The following is a 14,608-nucleotide window of genomic DNA, read 5'->3' as shown; positions in this document are numbered from 1 at the left end:
ATACCCCTTCTCTGCCAGGAAACTACAGTTAAGAAGTGACTCTTGGAAGACAATCCGCCAGGTTTCAAGATGATCCTCGTCCTCCTAGAGCACTGCAGGCACCTGCCGAGAGCAAGATGGCGCTTCCCCTCAGAGCACCTCTTTGGAATAGAGATTTCCATAAAGTGAATCACGCACTGGGAGGCATCTTTGCCATTACCCAAGATGGTGAGCCGTGCAGCCTCATCCTTTCCAGGTTTCAATATGGCTCCCCTAATTGCGTCACCAGAGAGGTTAATCTCGGGAACTAAACTGAACTCACGCGGAAGTGTCGAAAGCGGAAGTTGTCACGCACTGTAAGTCCCCGCCCCCACGTCTCGCCCCCGGTTCTACGCCTCGCCCCTGGCGGCGCGGACAGCGGAGCCAAGATGGCGGCCGAGTTGGAGTACGAGTCTGTGCTGTGTGTAAAGCCGGACGTCAGCGTCTACCGGATTCCGCCCCGGGCCTCCAACCGCGGTTACAGGTACTAACTCTGAGGCACTGCCGCACACGCGTACCTAGTCGGGGATGACAGTTTCCTCCTCAGCACGCTGCCGGTCCCTGCCATTGCTACCTCGGGGTTGTCACCTTGCTAGCCTCTCCACCTGGGTTGTCATCGCCCTGTCCTCCTGCTCCACCTTCACTCTGGACTGTCATAATCTGTGTTTCCGCCGTTTTTTTTTTCTTTTTCTAATTACCATCCTGCGTCATGCCACTCCTCCTCCCCCGTACCCCTCCAGGACACCCATCTGCTCCCCATCACCCACATCCAGTCGTGCCTGCTTCATCGCCGGTCACCTTCCGTTTTCTCTTCATGCGCCCTTCAGCCAGTCATCCTCCTAGCCATGCTTATCCTCTCTCTCTCTGTCTCTTTCACACACACACGCTTCCAATACCCGTGCACACTTGTGGATAATCATTGTATCACTCTCTGGATGATCTGATTTATCTTTTGTACTGTTGTCAGTTTCGCCACCAAATATCACCATTTGGTTTCTCGATCAGCTCTTTTGTCAGTGAGATTACAATTATAAATTTTCCAGTGGTTGTTCATCCCGTTTCTTTTCATTATATTTTCTTGATGATTAATGTAGTATTTTCTGCCTGCCTTTCCTACTTCCTCTCTTAACCTCTGCTAAAGCTTTTTCCTCCAAAATTAAAGCATTTTTTTTTTCCTGTAGAGTTTAACTAACCATCTTATAATCCAATGACTGTGAGGGTCTGAGGATATCGTAGGACATTATGTAGCTGAAAGAGAGTTACATGCTAAAAAACGAGTATGAGCCCTAGCCACTTAACAGCTGTATAATTTAGGGACAAATCTCTTAATCTCTCTAAGCCTGAGTTTTCTCATGTGTAAAGCAGAAAAAAAAAAGTTAATGAAAATAACACCTGCTTTTCTGATATGTACCTCACAAGGGTTTTTTGGAGGATAAAATGAAGTCATATAAGGGATATGAAAGAATATAAGAAATACTATAAAGCAGTTATAAGATACTATTCTTATTCTTCTCTCTCACATCACCATCATGATTTTTCATCTGGCATTTGTCATCCTTCCTTTGTGTCCGTTATTTTGCCTCTTTACCAGAGGTTCATTCATCATGAGTCAATATCTCTGTGCCTGCCAGTCTGTGCTCTGGACCCTGTGGGTTGTATCTTTTTGGCAAAGAGGTAGTTTTACTTTCAAGAAGCTTTCAGTTAGACCCCAAATTGGGCATGCATAGGAATCAACATGCTTTTTTTTTTTTTTTTTTTGAGACAGAGTCTCACTTTGTTGCCCAGGCTAGAGTGAGTGCCATGGCGTCAGCCTAGCTCACAGCAACCTCAAACTCCTGGGCTCAAGCGATCCTCCTGCCTCAGCCTCCCGAGTAGCTGGGACTACAGGCATGCACCACTATGCCCGGCTAATTTTTCTATATATATTTTTTTAGTTGTCCATATAATTTCTTTTCTATTTTTAGTAGAGACGGGGTCTTGCTCTTGCTCAGGCTGGTCTCGAACTCCTGACCTTGAGCGATCCACCCGCCTCGGCCTCCCAGAGTGCTAGGATTACAGGCGTGAGCCACCGCGCCCAGCCCAACATGCTTTTTGATGGTGGTCATAGGTTCCATATAACTCACCTTAGAAATCAACTTCCTTGGGAAGGTCCTGCCTGACCCTTCCATTCTGGCTTAGGTGTGTTCTCTGTGCTTCCATATCTCTGTCACAGGTACTCTTCATTCTGTATTGTAATGGATTGTTTAGTCTCCTCTTTCTCCTCACTAGACTGTGAACAACTTAAGGTCTTTCTTAACGTTGTGTTCCCAGAGTCTAGCACAGTGTCTGGCACATGGTGGGTGCCCTGTAAATATCAACTGAAAGAAGAAATTGGTATAATAGATTATACAGATGAACCTAATCACATAGGTGAGCATTGATTGAACTGTTCAATAAAGTCAAATAGCTCATGACTTCCAACTTCAGGAATTAAGACTTCCTAAAGGATATAGGATACACATTGAAGTGTAATCTTTTTCTTTTCCTTCAAGCTTTTAAAAACACCTTCCTTCTCTCACCCTTCATTTCCTGGTTTATTCACAGCCTTTTTCCTTGTATCAGTTAACTGCACTGAGCCATCAAAGCATCTTACTTTTCCTTTTATTCTTTTCCCATTATCCTTCTGTGTTTTCCATGCAATAGGCATATTTTAGCCCCCAAGAAGCATTTTATCATCAATCACTCTTTTAGTATAGTGAATGAAGAGAGCAGAACTAAGTTTGAATTGTGACTCTTCATTTATTTACTGTGTTACCTTTGACAAATAACTTAACTTTTGAACATTAGTTTCCTCATTTGTAAAAATGTATATAACAATAATTAGGTTGCAGGATCCTCTCAATTTTCACAAGAATGGGCATAATGCCTGGCACATAATAGATGCTTGATAGATGTTACTTTTCAATCTTTTTGTCTGCCTGATATTTCTTGTTTACCAGAACTCATTTTACATTATGAGTATGATTTATTCTTTAGGCTGCCATTAAAGGACAAACTGGGCTTTTTTTTTTTTTTTTTTTTGAGACAGAGTCTCCCTTTGTTGCCCGGGCTAGAGTGAGTGCCATGGCGTCAGCTTAGCTCACAGCAACCTCAAACTCCTGGGCTCAAGCGATCCTCCTGCCTCAGCCTCCCGAGTAGCTGGGACTACAGGCATGCGCCACTATGCCCGGCTAATTTTTCTATATATATATTTTTAGTTGTCCATATAATTTCTTTCTATTTTTTTAGTAGAGACGGGGTCTCGCTCTTGCTCAGGCTGGTCTCGAACTCCTGACCTTGAGTGATCCACCCGCCTCGGCCTTCCAGAGTGCTAGGATTACAGGCGTGAGCCACCGCGCCCGGCCAAACTGGGCTTTTTAGCAAGCAGGAGGACTGCTTCCAGTGACTAATAAGATCAAAGGGAATAACTGACTTTGATTCACCTTATGTAAGCTATCCCTTCCCAGACTTTCACTACCCAGAATTCTGGACTATGAAAGAGAAAATTTAGGTTGATGAGAAACTTATAAATGGATAGACAATGATTTTCCAACCTATAAAACTTTTTTTTATTCATCACTATCCTCTCCTAGCTTAATGAATATTAAATCCGATTAGTGTGTTTTAATGTAATGAAAAGAATACGAGACTTTGAAGTTTGGCATTAGTACTTACTGTGTTTTCTTTTTTGTCATTTAGAGAGAGAGAGATAGATATGTTAGGTTTTTCATGCCTATTTCACATGGCCACTGTAAGGATTTAATAAAAGGTACACATGGAATCTTCCTGTGAAACAATAGTGATTTGTATATAAGGTTTTATTAGTAAGGTAAATGAAAATTTGTGAGGCCAGTTTAGAGTATTGTCAGAAGACCAGCAAAACCAGACGTTCTTTAGGCTAGGTCTTGGAGTGGGAGAGGAACTAAGGCTCAAGGCTGAGTGAATTTGCTGCCAAGAATATCCATCCATTTACTGAGAATTTGTTAAATATTGGACAGTAGATACACAAGATAAATAAGACAAGGAATTGTCAAAAAAAAAAAAAAAACACGTCTAGTAGGCTTGTTCCTGATATTTTTAATAGCCCATTTACAGTTACGTTTAGCTCTTGGTGATGACTACAATAAGTAATGACTCATTTAAAAAAATGTAATATATGGGGACCTTTAGGGCACTCTAATTTGGATCAGATTCAGGTACTTGAGCGTTTTCGAGGGCAGGGCATCAGGAGGGAAGGGAATGAGAAGGATTTATCTCACAGATCCTGTTCAAAACCTGCACTAGTTTTAACTTTAACTTTCCTCTTTTCAGCCTTTTGCTTACCATATTGTTAAACTCATTCTTGTTCAGATATACCGTATTCTTGCTTTTTTAGCCTGCAGGTATGAGTCGTTAGGTTCCTAGGGAGTGAATTATTAATAACTTTTACTTTGCCCTCCCTTTTCCACATGCCTGGCAGAATAAATTGCAAATGCAATGTTTTGTAAAACTGGTCATAAATAATATCATAAATTTCATTCAAGTCATTTATAACACAGATTATAAATATTCAGTGTTTTCTAATGTTTTCATGAACATTTGTATCTCCAGCCCAGATGTCTTTCCTGAACTCTGGTCTCATATGCTCCACTGCTTGCTTTACATCTTCTCTTGAAAACCTATTAGATATCTCAAACTCAGCATATCCAAAACTGAACTCCTGATGTTTCTTCCCAGACATGGGAAGCTTCCACCTATAGCCTTCGTCATCTCAATTATTGACAACTCCTTTGCTCAGGCTAAAAACCATGGAGTCATTTTCGTCATCTTCGATTTCCCTTTTTTTGCTCTACCCCACATCTAATCCATGAGAAAATCCTGCTGCCTTTACCTTAAATATATCCAGAATCTAGCCACTTCTGCTACCATTATGACTTTCCTAGATTACTGCAGTTGTTTCTTGGCTAATCCCCCTGTTTCGGTCCTCGTGTCCCTACAGCTCCTCTGTATTCAGCAGACGTAGTGATCCTTTTAAAATATAAGGGAGATCATGTCTCCTGAAAACCTGTAATAGCTCTTTTTTCACTGAGAGTAAAAGCTGAAGTTCTTAAAATGGCCTACAAGGCCCTGCGTGATCTGGTCTTTTGTTACCTCTCCCACCTCTTACTCTATTCTAACTACAATGGCTTCTTTGCTGTTCTTCAAACATACTGGGCACTCCCCCCAACTCCCTTAGTATCTTTGCACTAGCTGTTCCTAGGCCTAGAATACTTTCCCCCCAGATATCTGCATGGGTGACTCTCTCATTTGCTTCACATTTTTGTTCACATTTCACCTGCTTAATGAGACCTACCCTAACCACCCTTTTGAATGCTGCAACCAATAGACTCTCCTACTGTCCCCTCAATCCTTATCTGCCTCTCCATTTTCTTTGTACCTTAGAACTTATCACCTTCTAAGATACTAATTATGTTATTTACTGTTTCTTTTTTATTGTCTATCTTCTGTTAGAATGTAAGCCTCACGAGGGCAGGAATCTTTGTTTTGTTTGCTGTTGTATCCCAAGCACCTACAACAGTGCCTGTGACTTCATAAGCATTGTAAATATTGGTTGAATTCTGTGAAAGATAAATATGTTTAGTGATTTGGGAAGGTTACTGTTTCCCAGGATATTTATTTAGTAGACTTTGGTGTTACCTGATTAGTAAAGCACTGTTATATAGAATGTCATCTACAGTAAGAAAATAGTATCATTATGAGACATTTTATTATTTATCGCTTTTATTTGTACTTTTACATGTTTCTTTTTTCTTTTCTTTTTTTTTTTTTTGAGACAGAGTCTCACTCTATTGCCTGGGCTAGAGTGCCGTGGCATCAGCCTAGCTCACAGCAACCTCAAACTCCTGGGCTCAGGCAATCCTTCTGCCTCAGCCTCCCGAGTAGCTGGGACTACAGGCATGCGCCACCGTGCCTGGCTAATTTTTTCTGTATATTTTCAGTTGTCCAGCTAATTTCTTTCTATTTTTTTAGTAGAGATGGGGTCTCACTCTTGCTCAGGCTGGTCTCGAACTCCTGAGCTCAAACGATCCGCCCGCCTCTGCCTCCCAAGTGCTAGGATTACAGGCGTGAGCCACCAAGCCCGGCCCTACATGTTTCTAATGATGCTTATTGGACTTCAAAATCAAGTAGTAACATTGTCTTTTACTTGCTTTGGACTATATGTAGCATGAGGCATCTATATAGAGGAGATCATGAGTTATTCTTATTGATTATTTAATAGGTAGAAAGAATAGGTGATCCAGGACAAGGAAATAAAAATATGACACAACATTCTGGGTAGTTTTAGTATGTTAAAGACATAGACCCAAGGCCTGAGGCTTCCTATTTTCCTATCCTAGGGCATCCGACTGGAAATTAGACCAGCCTGATTGGACTGGTCGCCTCCGAATCACTTCAAAAGGAAAGATTGCCTATATCAAACTTGAGGATAAAATTTCAGGTAATCTGTGCAGGTGACCCTCTGACATTAAGGATTTTGGTTTGGTGTGCATTTATAAGTACCTTAAAGTTGGGGACTGGAATGGAAATACTTGTTAATTGGAGTTCTGGATTTTTGCTTCCTCTGCTCAAGTCTTTTTCTTATCTGTCAGGGGAGCTCTTTGCTCAGGCACCAGTAGAACAATATCCTGGTATTGCTGTGGAGACAGTGACAGATTCGAGTCGCTACTTCGTAATCCGGATCCAGGATGGTACTGGTAAGGGATCTGGATTTTGAATGAGATGTGGTTAGGAAAATAGTCAATGCGCTTCAACAAAAGTGTGTCGCTATTGCATTTATTTTACTTCAGTTTACTAAATTTTCTTCCCCTTTCTCCAAAGTTACTATAGTTGCTAAAGGAGAAGTATTAATATGTTATTTGTCACACATATGAACACAAATTCAAGATGTGATAATTCATAGGTAGTCTTAAACAGATTAAAATGCATATTGTCAAGGGAGAAACTCCCAAACTCTGTAAAACAACTTAAAGAGGTTTATTCTGAGCCAAATATAGCTGGAGAGCCAAGCCCAAGAAGGCTTGAGCAAGTGGTCTCGCTGTGGTTGGGTTACAGTTTGATTTTATACATTTTAGGGAGACAGGGATTACATGTAAAATCATAAATCAGTACATGGAAGGCGTACATTGTTTTGGCCTGAAAAGGCAGGACATGGGGGAGGGGGTGGGCTTACAGGTTATAGGTGGGTTTAAAGATTTTTTGATTTGCAATTGGTTAACAAAATGAAGCTTTGTTTAAAAGTTTGGAATGAATGTTTTAAGGAAGTCTGTTAATCAGAGACAAGCCATGGGACATAACCAGACTCAAGTGATCTGTGAAGAAAATTGAGGACTTGCAGCTGTGGCTTAACTTTTGTCTAACATGGCCTTAGGCCTGTTAATGATTTTGTATCTTATTGTTACAAAGAGTAACTCCAAAAGAGACGGGGCATAACTAGGCGTGTCTGACCTCTCTTTTCCTCATGGCCGGCAACTCATATTTAAGGTTTTTCTGGGGTCTCCTTGGCCAAGAGGGGGCCGATTCAGTTGGCTGGAGGGCTTAAGATTTTTCAGTTTATAATATCTAACAACAGAAATAACTCATTTTGCCCATTTGTTTATGGTAGTTTTTGGTGGGACTATCTTGAATCATCTGTATCTAGGCCTACAATTTCTCAATCTTTTCTCCATAGTCTATAACAGAGGTTGGCAAACAGAGACAGATATTTTAGGTTTTGCAGATCAAATGATTTTTGTTGCAACTACTCAGTTTTACTTTTACAGTTTGAAGGCAGCCATAGATAATATGTCAACAAATTGATGTGTCTATGTTCCAATAAAACTTTATTTACAAAAACAAGCTATGGCAGGATTTGGCTCGTGGGTATGTAGTTTGCTGACTCCTAGTCTGTGAGAAAATGTTTCACATTCATAAACTTTATCTAGTTAGGGTAACTGTTATGTTTTCACTGGGCAGAATTTGCCGTAGGGGACACTTCCTATTCTGAATCTTCCTACCTTTTTTTCAGGGCGCAGTGCTTTCATCGGCATTGGCTTTGCAGATCGGGGAGATGCCTTTGACTTTAATGTCTCTTTGCAAGATCACTTCAAGTGAGTGAAGCTTGTCCTTAGTTACCAGGTTAAATGCTTATGGGAATGCTGCTTCTTAGTTGAATGGGCATTATCTCTTATGTTTTGGTTTATTTGGTAAACTATAAATAAATTTCCCCATTCACTTCTGTTTCCTTAGGTTATCTTTGTATCTATTCTGTGTTTCTTTTCCTTATAGCCTGGAATATGTTTTAGATCCCTCGTCCAGTGGTTTGAGATGATGCATTTGTTTATTCCTCTGGGGAATTTGCCCTCACTTTTAGGTGGTGGAGGGAAGTGTGCAGTAATAGCAGGGCTGTATGTGAGGTATGTGGGGAGTCGTGGGCAAATATTGTTACCTTATGTAGCTGAGATATTTTGTGTTTACTGCAACATTTCCTCAGCCCACCTGATTTTGGTGCAGCTGCAGTGGACAACACTGTGCATATCATCAGCTTCCTACCTCAAGGGCAACCACACCTCCACTTTTTGGCTTCAGGACTCTCTGAAGTTGTGGAAGGCCAGTCAGCACAGTAACCTGGAAGGTCTAAGGAACTCACACCTCCTCAGGGGCAGCCCTCAACCGTGGGGGATCAGAATTGGTGGCTAAATGCCTTCCTTTTGGAAGGGACAAGTCTGATATGCATTCTGTAAGGTTTCTCAGACAGTCCTTAGTGGGGTTGAGCCCCAGTTGTCCTCTTTCTTGGCTTTTCCTCCTTTCCTCCTCACTCTTCGTGGCCTCTTATTCTGCTTTCTGAAGTTCCGTTTTGCATAAAGTAAATACACCCAAATTTGTGTGTCAGACTCTGCTTTCAGGGAATTCCAAATTAAGATAATTTATTATGTTCCCAAAGGTGGGTAAAGCAGGAATCTGAGATTTCCAAAGAATCTCAAGAAATGGACACTCGTCCCAAGTTGGATCTGGGCTTCAAGGAAGGACAGACCATCAAGTTGAGTATTGGGGTAAGTATGGTTTTTCAGAAGTTTATTTTCCTGTGTTTCTGTAAACCTATGACACGTCTTTCTCTTTCTCTCTCTCTCCCTCTTTTTTCCTTTTGTAGAACATTACAACCAAGAAAGGAGGTGCTTCTAAGCCCAGGACTACAGGCGCTGGGGGCCTAAGCTTACTCCCACCCCCACCTGGAGGCAAAGTCACTATTCCCCCACCATCCTCCTCAGTTGCCATCAGCAATCATGTCACCCCACCACCTATTCCAAAATCTAACCATGGAGGTAGTGATGCAGGTAAACTAGTACTTCTAACTTTTGAGAAATTATATCTTATGTTTTAATTGGGTAACACTTGTTTGTTAAGGAGAGGGTTGAAGTTTTGCCATGAACTGGCTCTTGGTACTGACAAGGTGATCGTGGCAGCCCCTGGCAAGGAATGAAAGCTTTTCTAGTTAACTGAGAGTCATGGCATCTGGTATGTTCTTTGGCAGAAGCGTGTTGTTATTAAAAAGACTACTTCCTTTGTTCCTTGGTTTGATGCTAGTAGGCTTATAAATCAGATAGACCAAGATTTCTGTCATGGCTCTGCTACTTTATATTTGAATGCACTTGGTAAACATTACTTAAGTTTTTTGAGTCTCAGTTTGCTTATCTGCAAAATGGAGATGTAAAACTACCCCAGCATTGTGAGGGTTAAATATGTGACAGCACCTTCCTAGCACAGTACTTGGAACGTAGTAGCCATTCCGTAAGTGCTGTTTCTTAATCCTTTCCATTTCTTCACAAGGGCAGTTGAGAGAAAAGGAGACTATATCTCGGTTTGTGTATATACTTTTATTCTTTCTTACTATCTGATGGGAGAAAGGATAAATATAGTTGTCTCTTGTCATTTGAAAAATGAGAACATTAGAATTGAGAGAGGAATTTTCCCAAGATTAGAGAACCAGATGTTAGAATCTGGGAGTTTTAATTTAATGTATTGGATGGTGCAGATAAGTTGTTGAATTGATTACTCAGGGTAAGCATTCTCTTTCTGGAATTCTTGAGGTGAAAATGATACAGCTTACTTCTTTTTCTAAGTGTTGCCAGAAGACATTGGAGATGGTAACTAAGACTTTTTTTATATTTTTAAATTAAACTTTTTATTTTGAGATAATTGTAGATTCACATGCAGTTATAAGAAACAGTACCAAGAGATCCTGTGTATCCTTTACCCAGTTTCCCTCAATAGTAATATTTTGCAAAACTATGGTCAAATATCACAACCAGGAAATTTACATTTATATCATCATGCAGTCTTACTCTGATTTTCCCAGCTTTATGTGTTCTCATTTGTGTGTATGTGTGTGTATATGTGTATTTGTTCTATGCAGTTTTATCATGTGTAGGTTCATGGATCCACCATCATGGTCAGGCTGCAGAACAGTTACATCATTACAAGGATCCTTTGTGTCCGCTTTTATAACCATACCCCATTTCCCTCCCAGCCTTCTTTCCCTCATCCCTAACCCTTGGCAATCACTAATCTGTTCTTAATCTTTACAGTTTTGTCAGTTCAGGAATGTTCTATAAATGGAATCCTACAGTCTGTAACCTTTTGGGACTGGGTTTTTCCACTCAGTATAATTCCCTTGAGATTCATCCAAGTTGTGTATATCAATAGTCTGTTCCCTTTTTTAAAATTTCAAAATACTAAGGAGGTACAAATGTTTTTGTTATATGGATACCTTATATAATGCTTAAGTCAGGCCTTTTAGTGTGCTCATCACCAGAATAGTGTTCATGGTACCTCTTAGGTAAGTTTTTACCTCCCACCCTCCCCTTTCTTGTTTTCCAATGTCCTTTACATCTTTGTGTGCCTGTGTGTGCCCATTGTTTAGCTCCCAATTATTAGAGAGTACATGTGGTATTTGTTTTTCCATTCCTGAGTTACTTGCTTAGGATAATGGTCTCTAGTTCCATCCAAGTTGCTGCAAAAGACATTATTTCATTCCTTTTTATAGCTGAGTATATCTGTTCCTTTTTATTGCTGAGTGTAAATGGTATGGCTGTACCACTGTGTGTTTAACCATCACTAATGGAAGAACATCTGATTGTTTCCAGTTTTTGGCTATTATGAGTAAAGCTGCTGTGACATTTGTGTACAGATTTTTGTACGAACATAAGTTTCATTTCCAGGGTTTTTATTATGTTTCCTCTTGTCTTTTTTTCTTCTCTTACCTTGTATTCAGATATCCTTTTAGATTTGGATTCTCCTGCTGTCACGACACCAGCACCAGCTCCAGTTTCTGCAAGCAATGACTTGTGGGGAGACTTTAGCACTGCATCCAGGTAATGGGTATAGTGTAACCAGCATACTCTCAGCCAGGGTATAGAAGATATGTGCAGTCAAATGAAATCTTGATCTGGGAATGCAGGGGATTTGCAAGTCACATACAGTTTTTTGCAGGAGTTCTAGGGAAAGACACATGGTGGGACAAGAAAGGATGAGGTTTGAGTAGGATGTTTCAGGCCTTGGCAGGTAGAATTGCTGTGAAGTATGGTTTCAGAAATTCTGGACAGCAATTTCTCAGAAACTATTAAGTAAAGAGTGGAGTAGTTACTTATCCTAATATTATATCTTTGGCTTTTTCTCTGTTTCTTGTCTTGCAGCTCTGTTCCAAACCAGGCACCACAGCCATCCAACTGGGTCCAATTCTGAGTAGCATTGGCAGGACATTAAGGACAGACTTAAGGAATAAAAATGACCTGAGGGCACCAATGTGTGAGGGAAGTTAGGAACCCCTTCCCTCCCCAGAACCAAAATGACCGGACAATCTTTTTCATAGCTTCTCCATTGCATTCAAGCTGGTTTATGCCACTCCCCTGTGTTGTTACTTGTTGTACAGCCAAGAAAGTATCTGTTATCTCCTGCTTCCTTACCAAGGTAGGGGAATAGTGGATCTTATCATGCTTGTGGCTGACTATGCAGGGCGCAAAAGGCCAGTGTTTATTTGAGGGGGAATGACCTCTAACATCCGTAAATTTTTTTCTCCATCTCTTAAATTCTTTAACTTCAGAATCATCTCATGACCCTTGTGTGCCTCTTTGTGAAGCCCTAGTTAGCAATTTCAGGGGAAAAAAAAACCTTGAAACTTCCTTCTCCACTAACCCAGGACTCTAAAAATGGACAGGCTGACCTCAGTGTTTACAAATTCAGAATTTTGATAGGGGTAGGTATGAAGAAAGACTTGTCTCCTGGGTCCGTGCTGTATCGCCTCCTTCAGGCTTAGCCTGTTCAGTGAACATCCAGTGCTGGGTGCAGCTCCATCACCCTCTTGTGTGTTTACATGTCTCTTCCTATGATAAGAGGGTTGTGTTGGTGGCACCTTCACTATTCTTTTCTGTTTGTTGAATTGTGCAACATCTTTTACCAGTGGGTGTCTCTGCCGTGAAAGAGGTTCAAGAGACTGTGCTTTCCAAGTTATATTCTACAGATATATTTAATTTCTGTAGCTCCATCTAGTTACTTTTTGCATTTGAAACACAGCATTAATTTGTATTTGCCCTGTAATTTGACCTAAAGTGTTGAAGGGTTTTAGAGTTTTTAACCTGATTTGTAGAGCAGAGAGGTTAAAAGCACTTAAAGGTTGTTCAGTACCCATGTTGCCTAGCTGCCTGGGTATCTGGCCCTTTTCCACAAACATTTCTTTTTCAGTCCATCTATCTCTTCAATAGAAAGCTGCTATTATGCATCTTGTCATTTATGAAGGAAGTTGGAGAGCTGCAGCTTTACCTGTGACAGGTTTTGCCCAAGGCTTTGATCCCCATCACCCAGGGTATCTCAAAAGCAAGTTGCTTTCCCATCATTTTCCTTTCCCTCTGCTCTGCCATTCCTTATACAATACTGTGAAGAGAGTTCCACTTCTCAGATAAATGAGTACTATCTATTTTGTTTGTTAATGGGCAATCTTGAGGATGAAATGGGAGGATGTAATTTCGCCCCTTAGCACATATTTGGATGTGTATGCTCTGGCTGAAGGGAGTCTTTATGTTTAGTTTCAAAATATATTATTCTCTAGGATTTCCTTCTTAACTTTTTCTAACTTTGGGTCCATTGTTTTTCATTGCCTCCTCTTCCAGGCAGCTCTATTCTTGCAGAGCCATGGCAGGACATTTTAAATTTCCAATAGAAAACACTAAAAAGAAAGTCTGTAGAATCACTAGTGACTAAATACTGAGAACCTATTTTCTCAATCTTCCTCCATGTTGTGTTCTTTGTATTCTCAAGATGATAATATATTATGTATTTGAATTCCTGAAAAATTGAAAATGTTTAAGATATATGTATATAAAGCGTATGCTGTATTGGTGCAATAATGGTAATTAAAATATGGAAAAAGTTGGTGTCTCTTTTATCCTTTAATTTACTTATCTGATTACCTTTTTAATTTAATTGATTAAATATAAATGTGCCATTAGGAAATAAAAGGATATTTGTATCTGTTACTTTTTTTTTTTTTTAAAATAGAACTTTTAAGAAGTTGAGACTAGACCTCTGTGCTCATAATTTTAAACCAATGGTGCACCCCTTATAATAAATGAATAGTCATTGTTTATTTGCTGGTATAGTTAATTTAATTTTCTTCAAATTATCTTTATGATCTAGTGTACTTCTCACATCCCTGAACTGTAATCAGCAGAAATGAAAGGGATCGATGTAAGAGGTGGAGCTAAGGTCAGAGTCATAGACTTTGTAAACTATAAAAGATCCTGGAGATCTTGTTTGGTGAGTGTCAGAGGAGATAAATCAGAATAATATGGATACACTAGACCTGCCTCACAAGAAATGCTAAAGCATTGTCTTCAAGCTGAAATGAAAAGCTGCTAATTAGTAATATGAAAACATATGAAAGTATAAAACTCTCTGGTAGAGGTTAAAAGACAAAAGTGTTAAAAATGTAAAACTATAGCTACAATAACTTGTTAATGGATATTCACTATAAAAAGATGTAAGCTGCGATGCTAAAAATGTGTGTGGGAGGGGAGGAAAAGTGCAGAGTTTTTGTACATTATTAAATTTATCGGCTTAAAATAGACTTATAAGACGCTTTATGTAAGCCTCGTGGTAACTACAAAGCAAAAACCTATAGTAGATACATAAAAGATAAATCAGAAGACTACTGAAAATCATCAAATCACAAAGGACGAAAGCAAGAGAGGAAGAAAGGAGCAAAGGACCTACAAAACAACCAGAAAACAATTAACAAAATGGCAGTAATAGGTCCTTACTTGTCAATAATTACTTTGAGTGAAAAATGGATTACATTTCTCAATCAAAAGACAGTGTGGCTGAATGGATTAAAAAAAAAAAAAAAAAAGCCCAAGACTCAATTATATGCTGCTTACAAGAGACTCACTTCACCTTTAAGGACATATATAGACCGAAAGTGAGGCATGGAAAAAGATGTTCCATGCAAATGGAAACCAAAAGAGAACAGGGGTAGCTACATAGTAGTTACCCCCATCCAAGGTTT

At 39.9% G+C, this 14,608-nt stretch overlaps 1 protein-coding gene across 1 annotated transcript; it reads left to right on the top strand.

The window, feature by feature from the left end:
• The first annotated feature begins 387 nt into the window (after positions 1–387).
• On the top strand, positions 388–13,586 carry NECAP1 (NECAP endocytosis associated 1). Its single transcript, XM_069489449.1, has 8 exons — positions 388–502; positions 6,414–6,514; positions 6,666–6,770; positions 8,081–8,162; positions 8,996–9,104; positions 9,203–9,386; positions 11,324–11,423; positions 11,745–13,586. Exons 1-8 carry the CDS (start codon positions 408–410, stop codon positions 11,791–11,793), a joined length of 825 nt encoding a protein of 274 aa, XP_069345550.1. The 5' UTR covers positions 388–407; the 3' UTR covers positions 11,794–13,586.
• Positions 13,587–14,608: the final 1,022 nt, after the last annotated feature.

This window comes from Eulemur rufifrons, chromosome 16 (genome assembly GCF_041146395.1).
Source record: "Eulemur rufifrons isolate Redbay chromosome 16, OSU_ERuf_1, whole genome shotgun sequence".
In the NCBI taxonomy this organism is placed as follows: Eukaryota; Metazoa; Chordata; class Mammalia; order Primates; family Lemuridae; genus Eulemur; species Eulemur rufifrons.
Note: the sequence above shows the minus strand (reverse complement) of the source record. Positions and strands in the feature narration are given on the sequence as shown.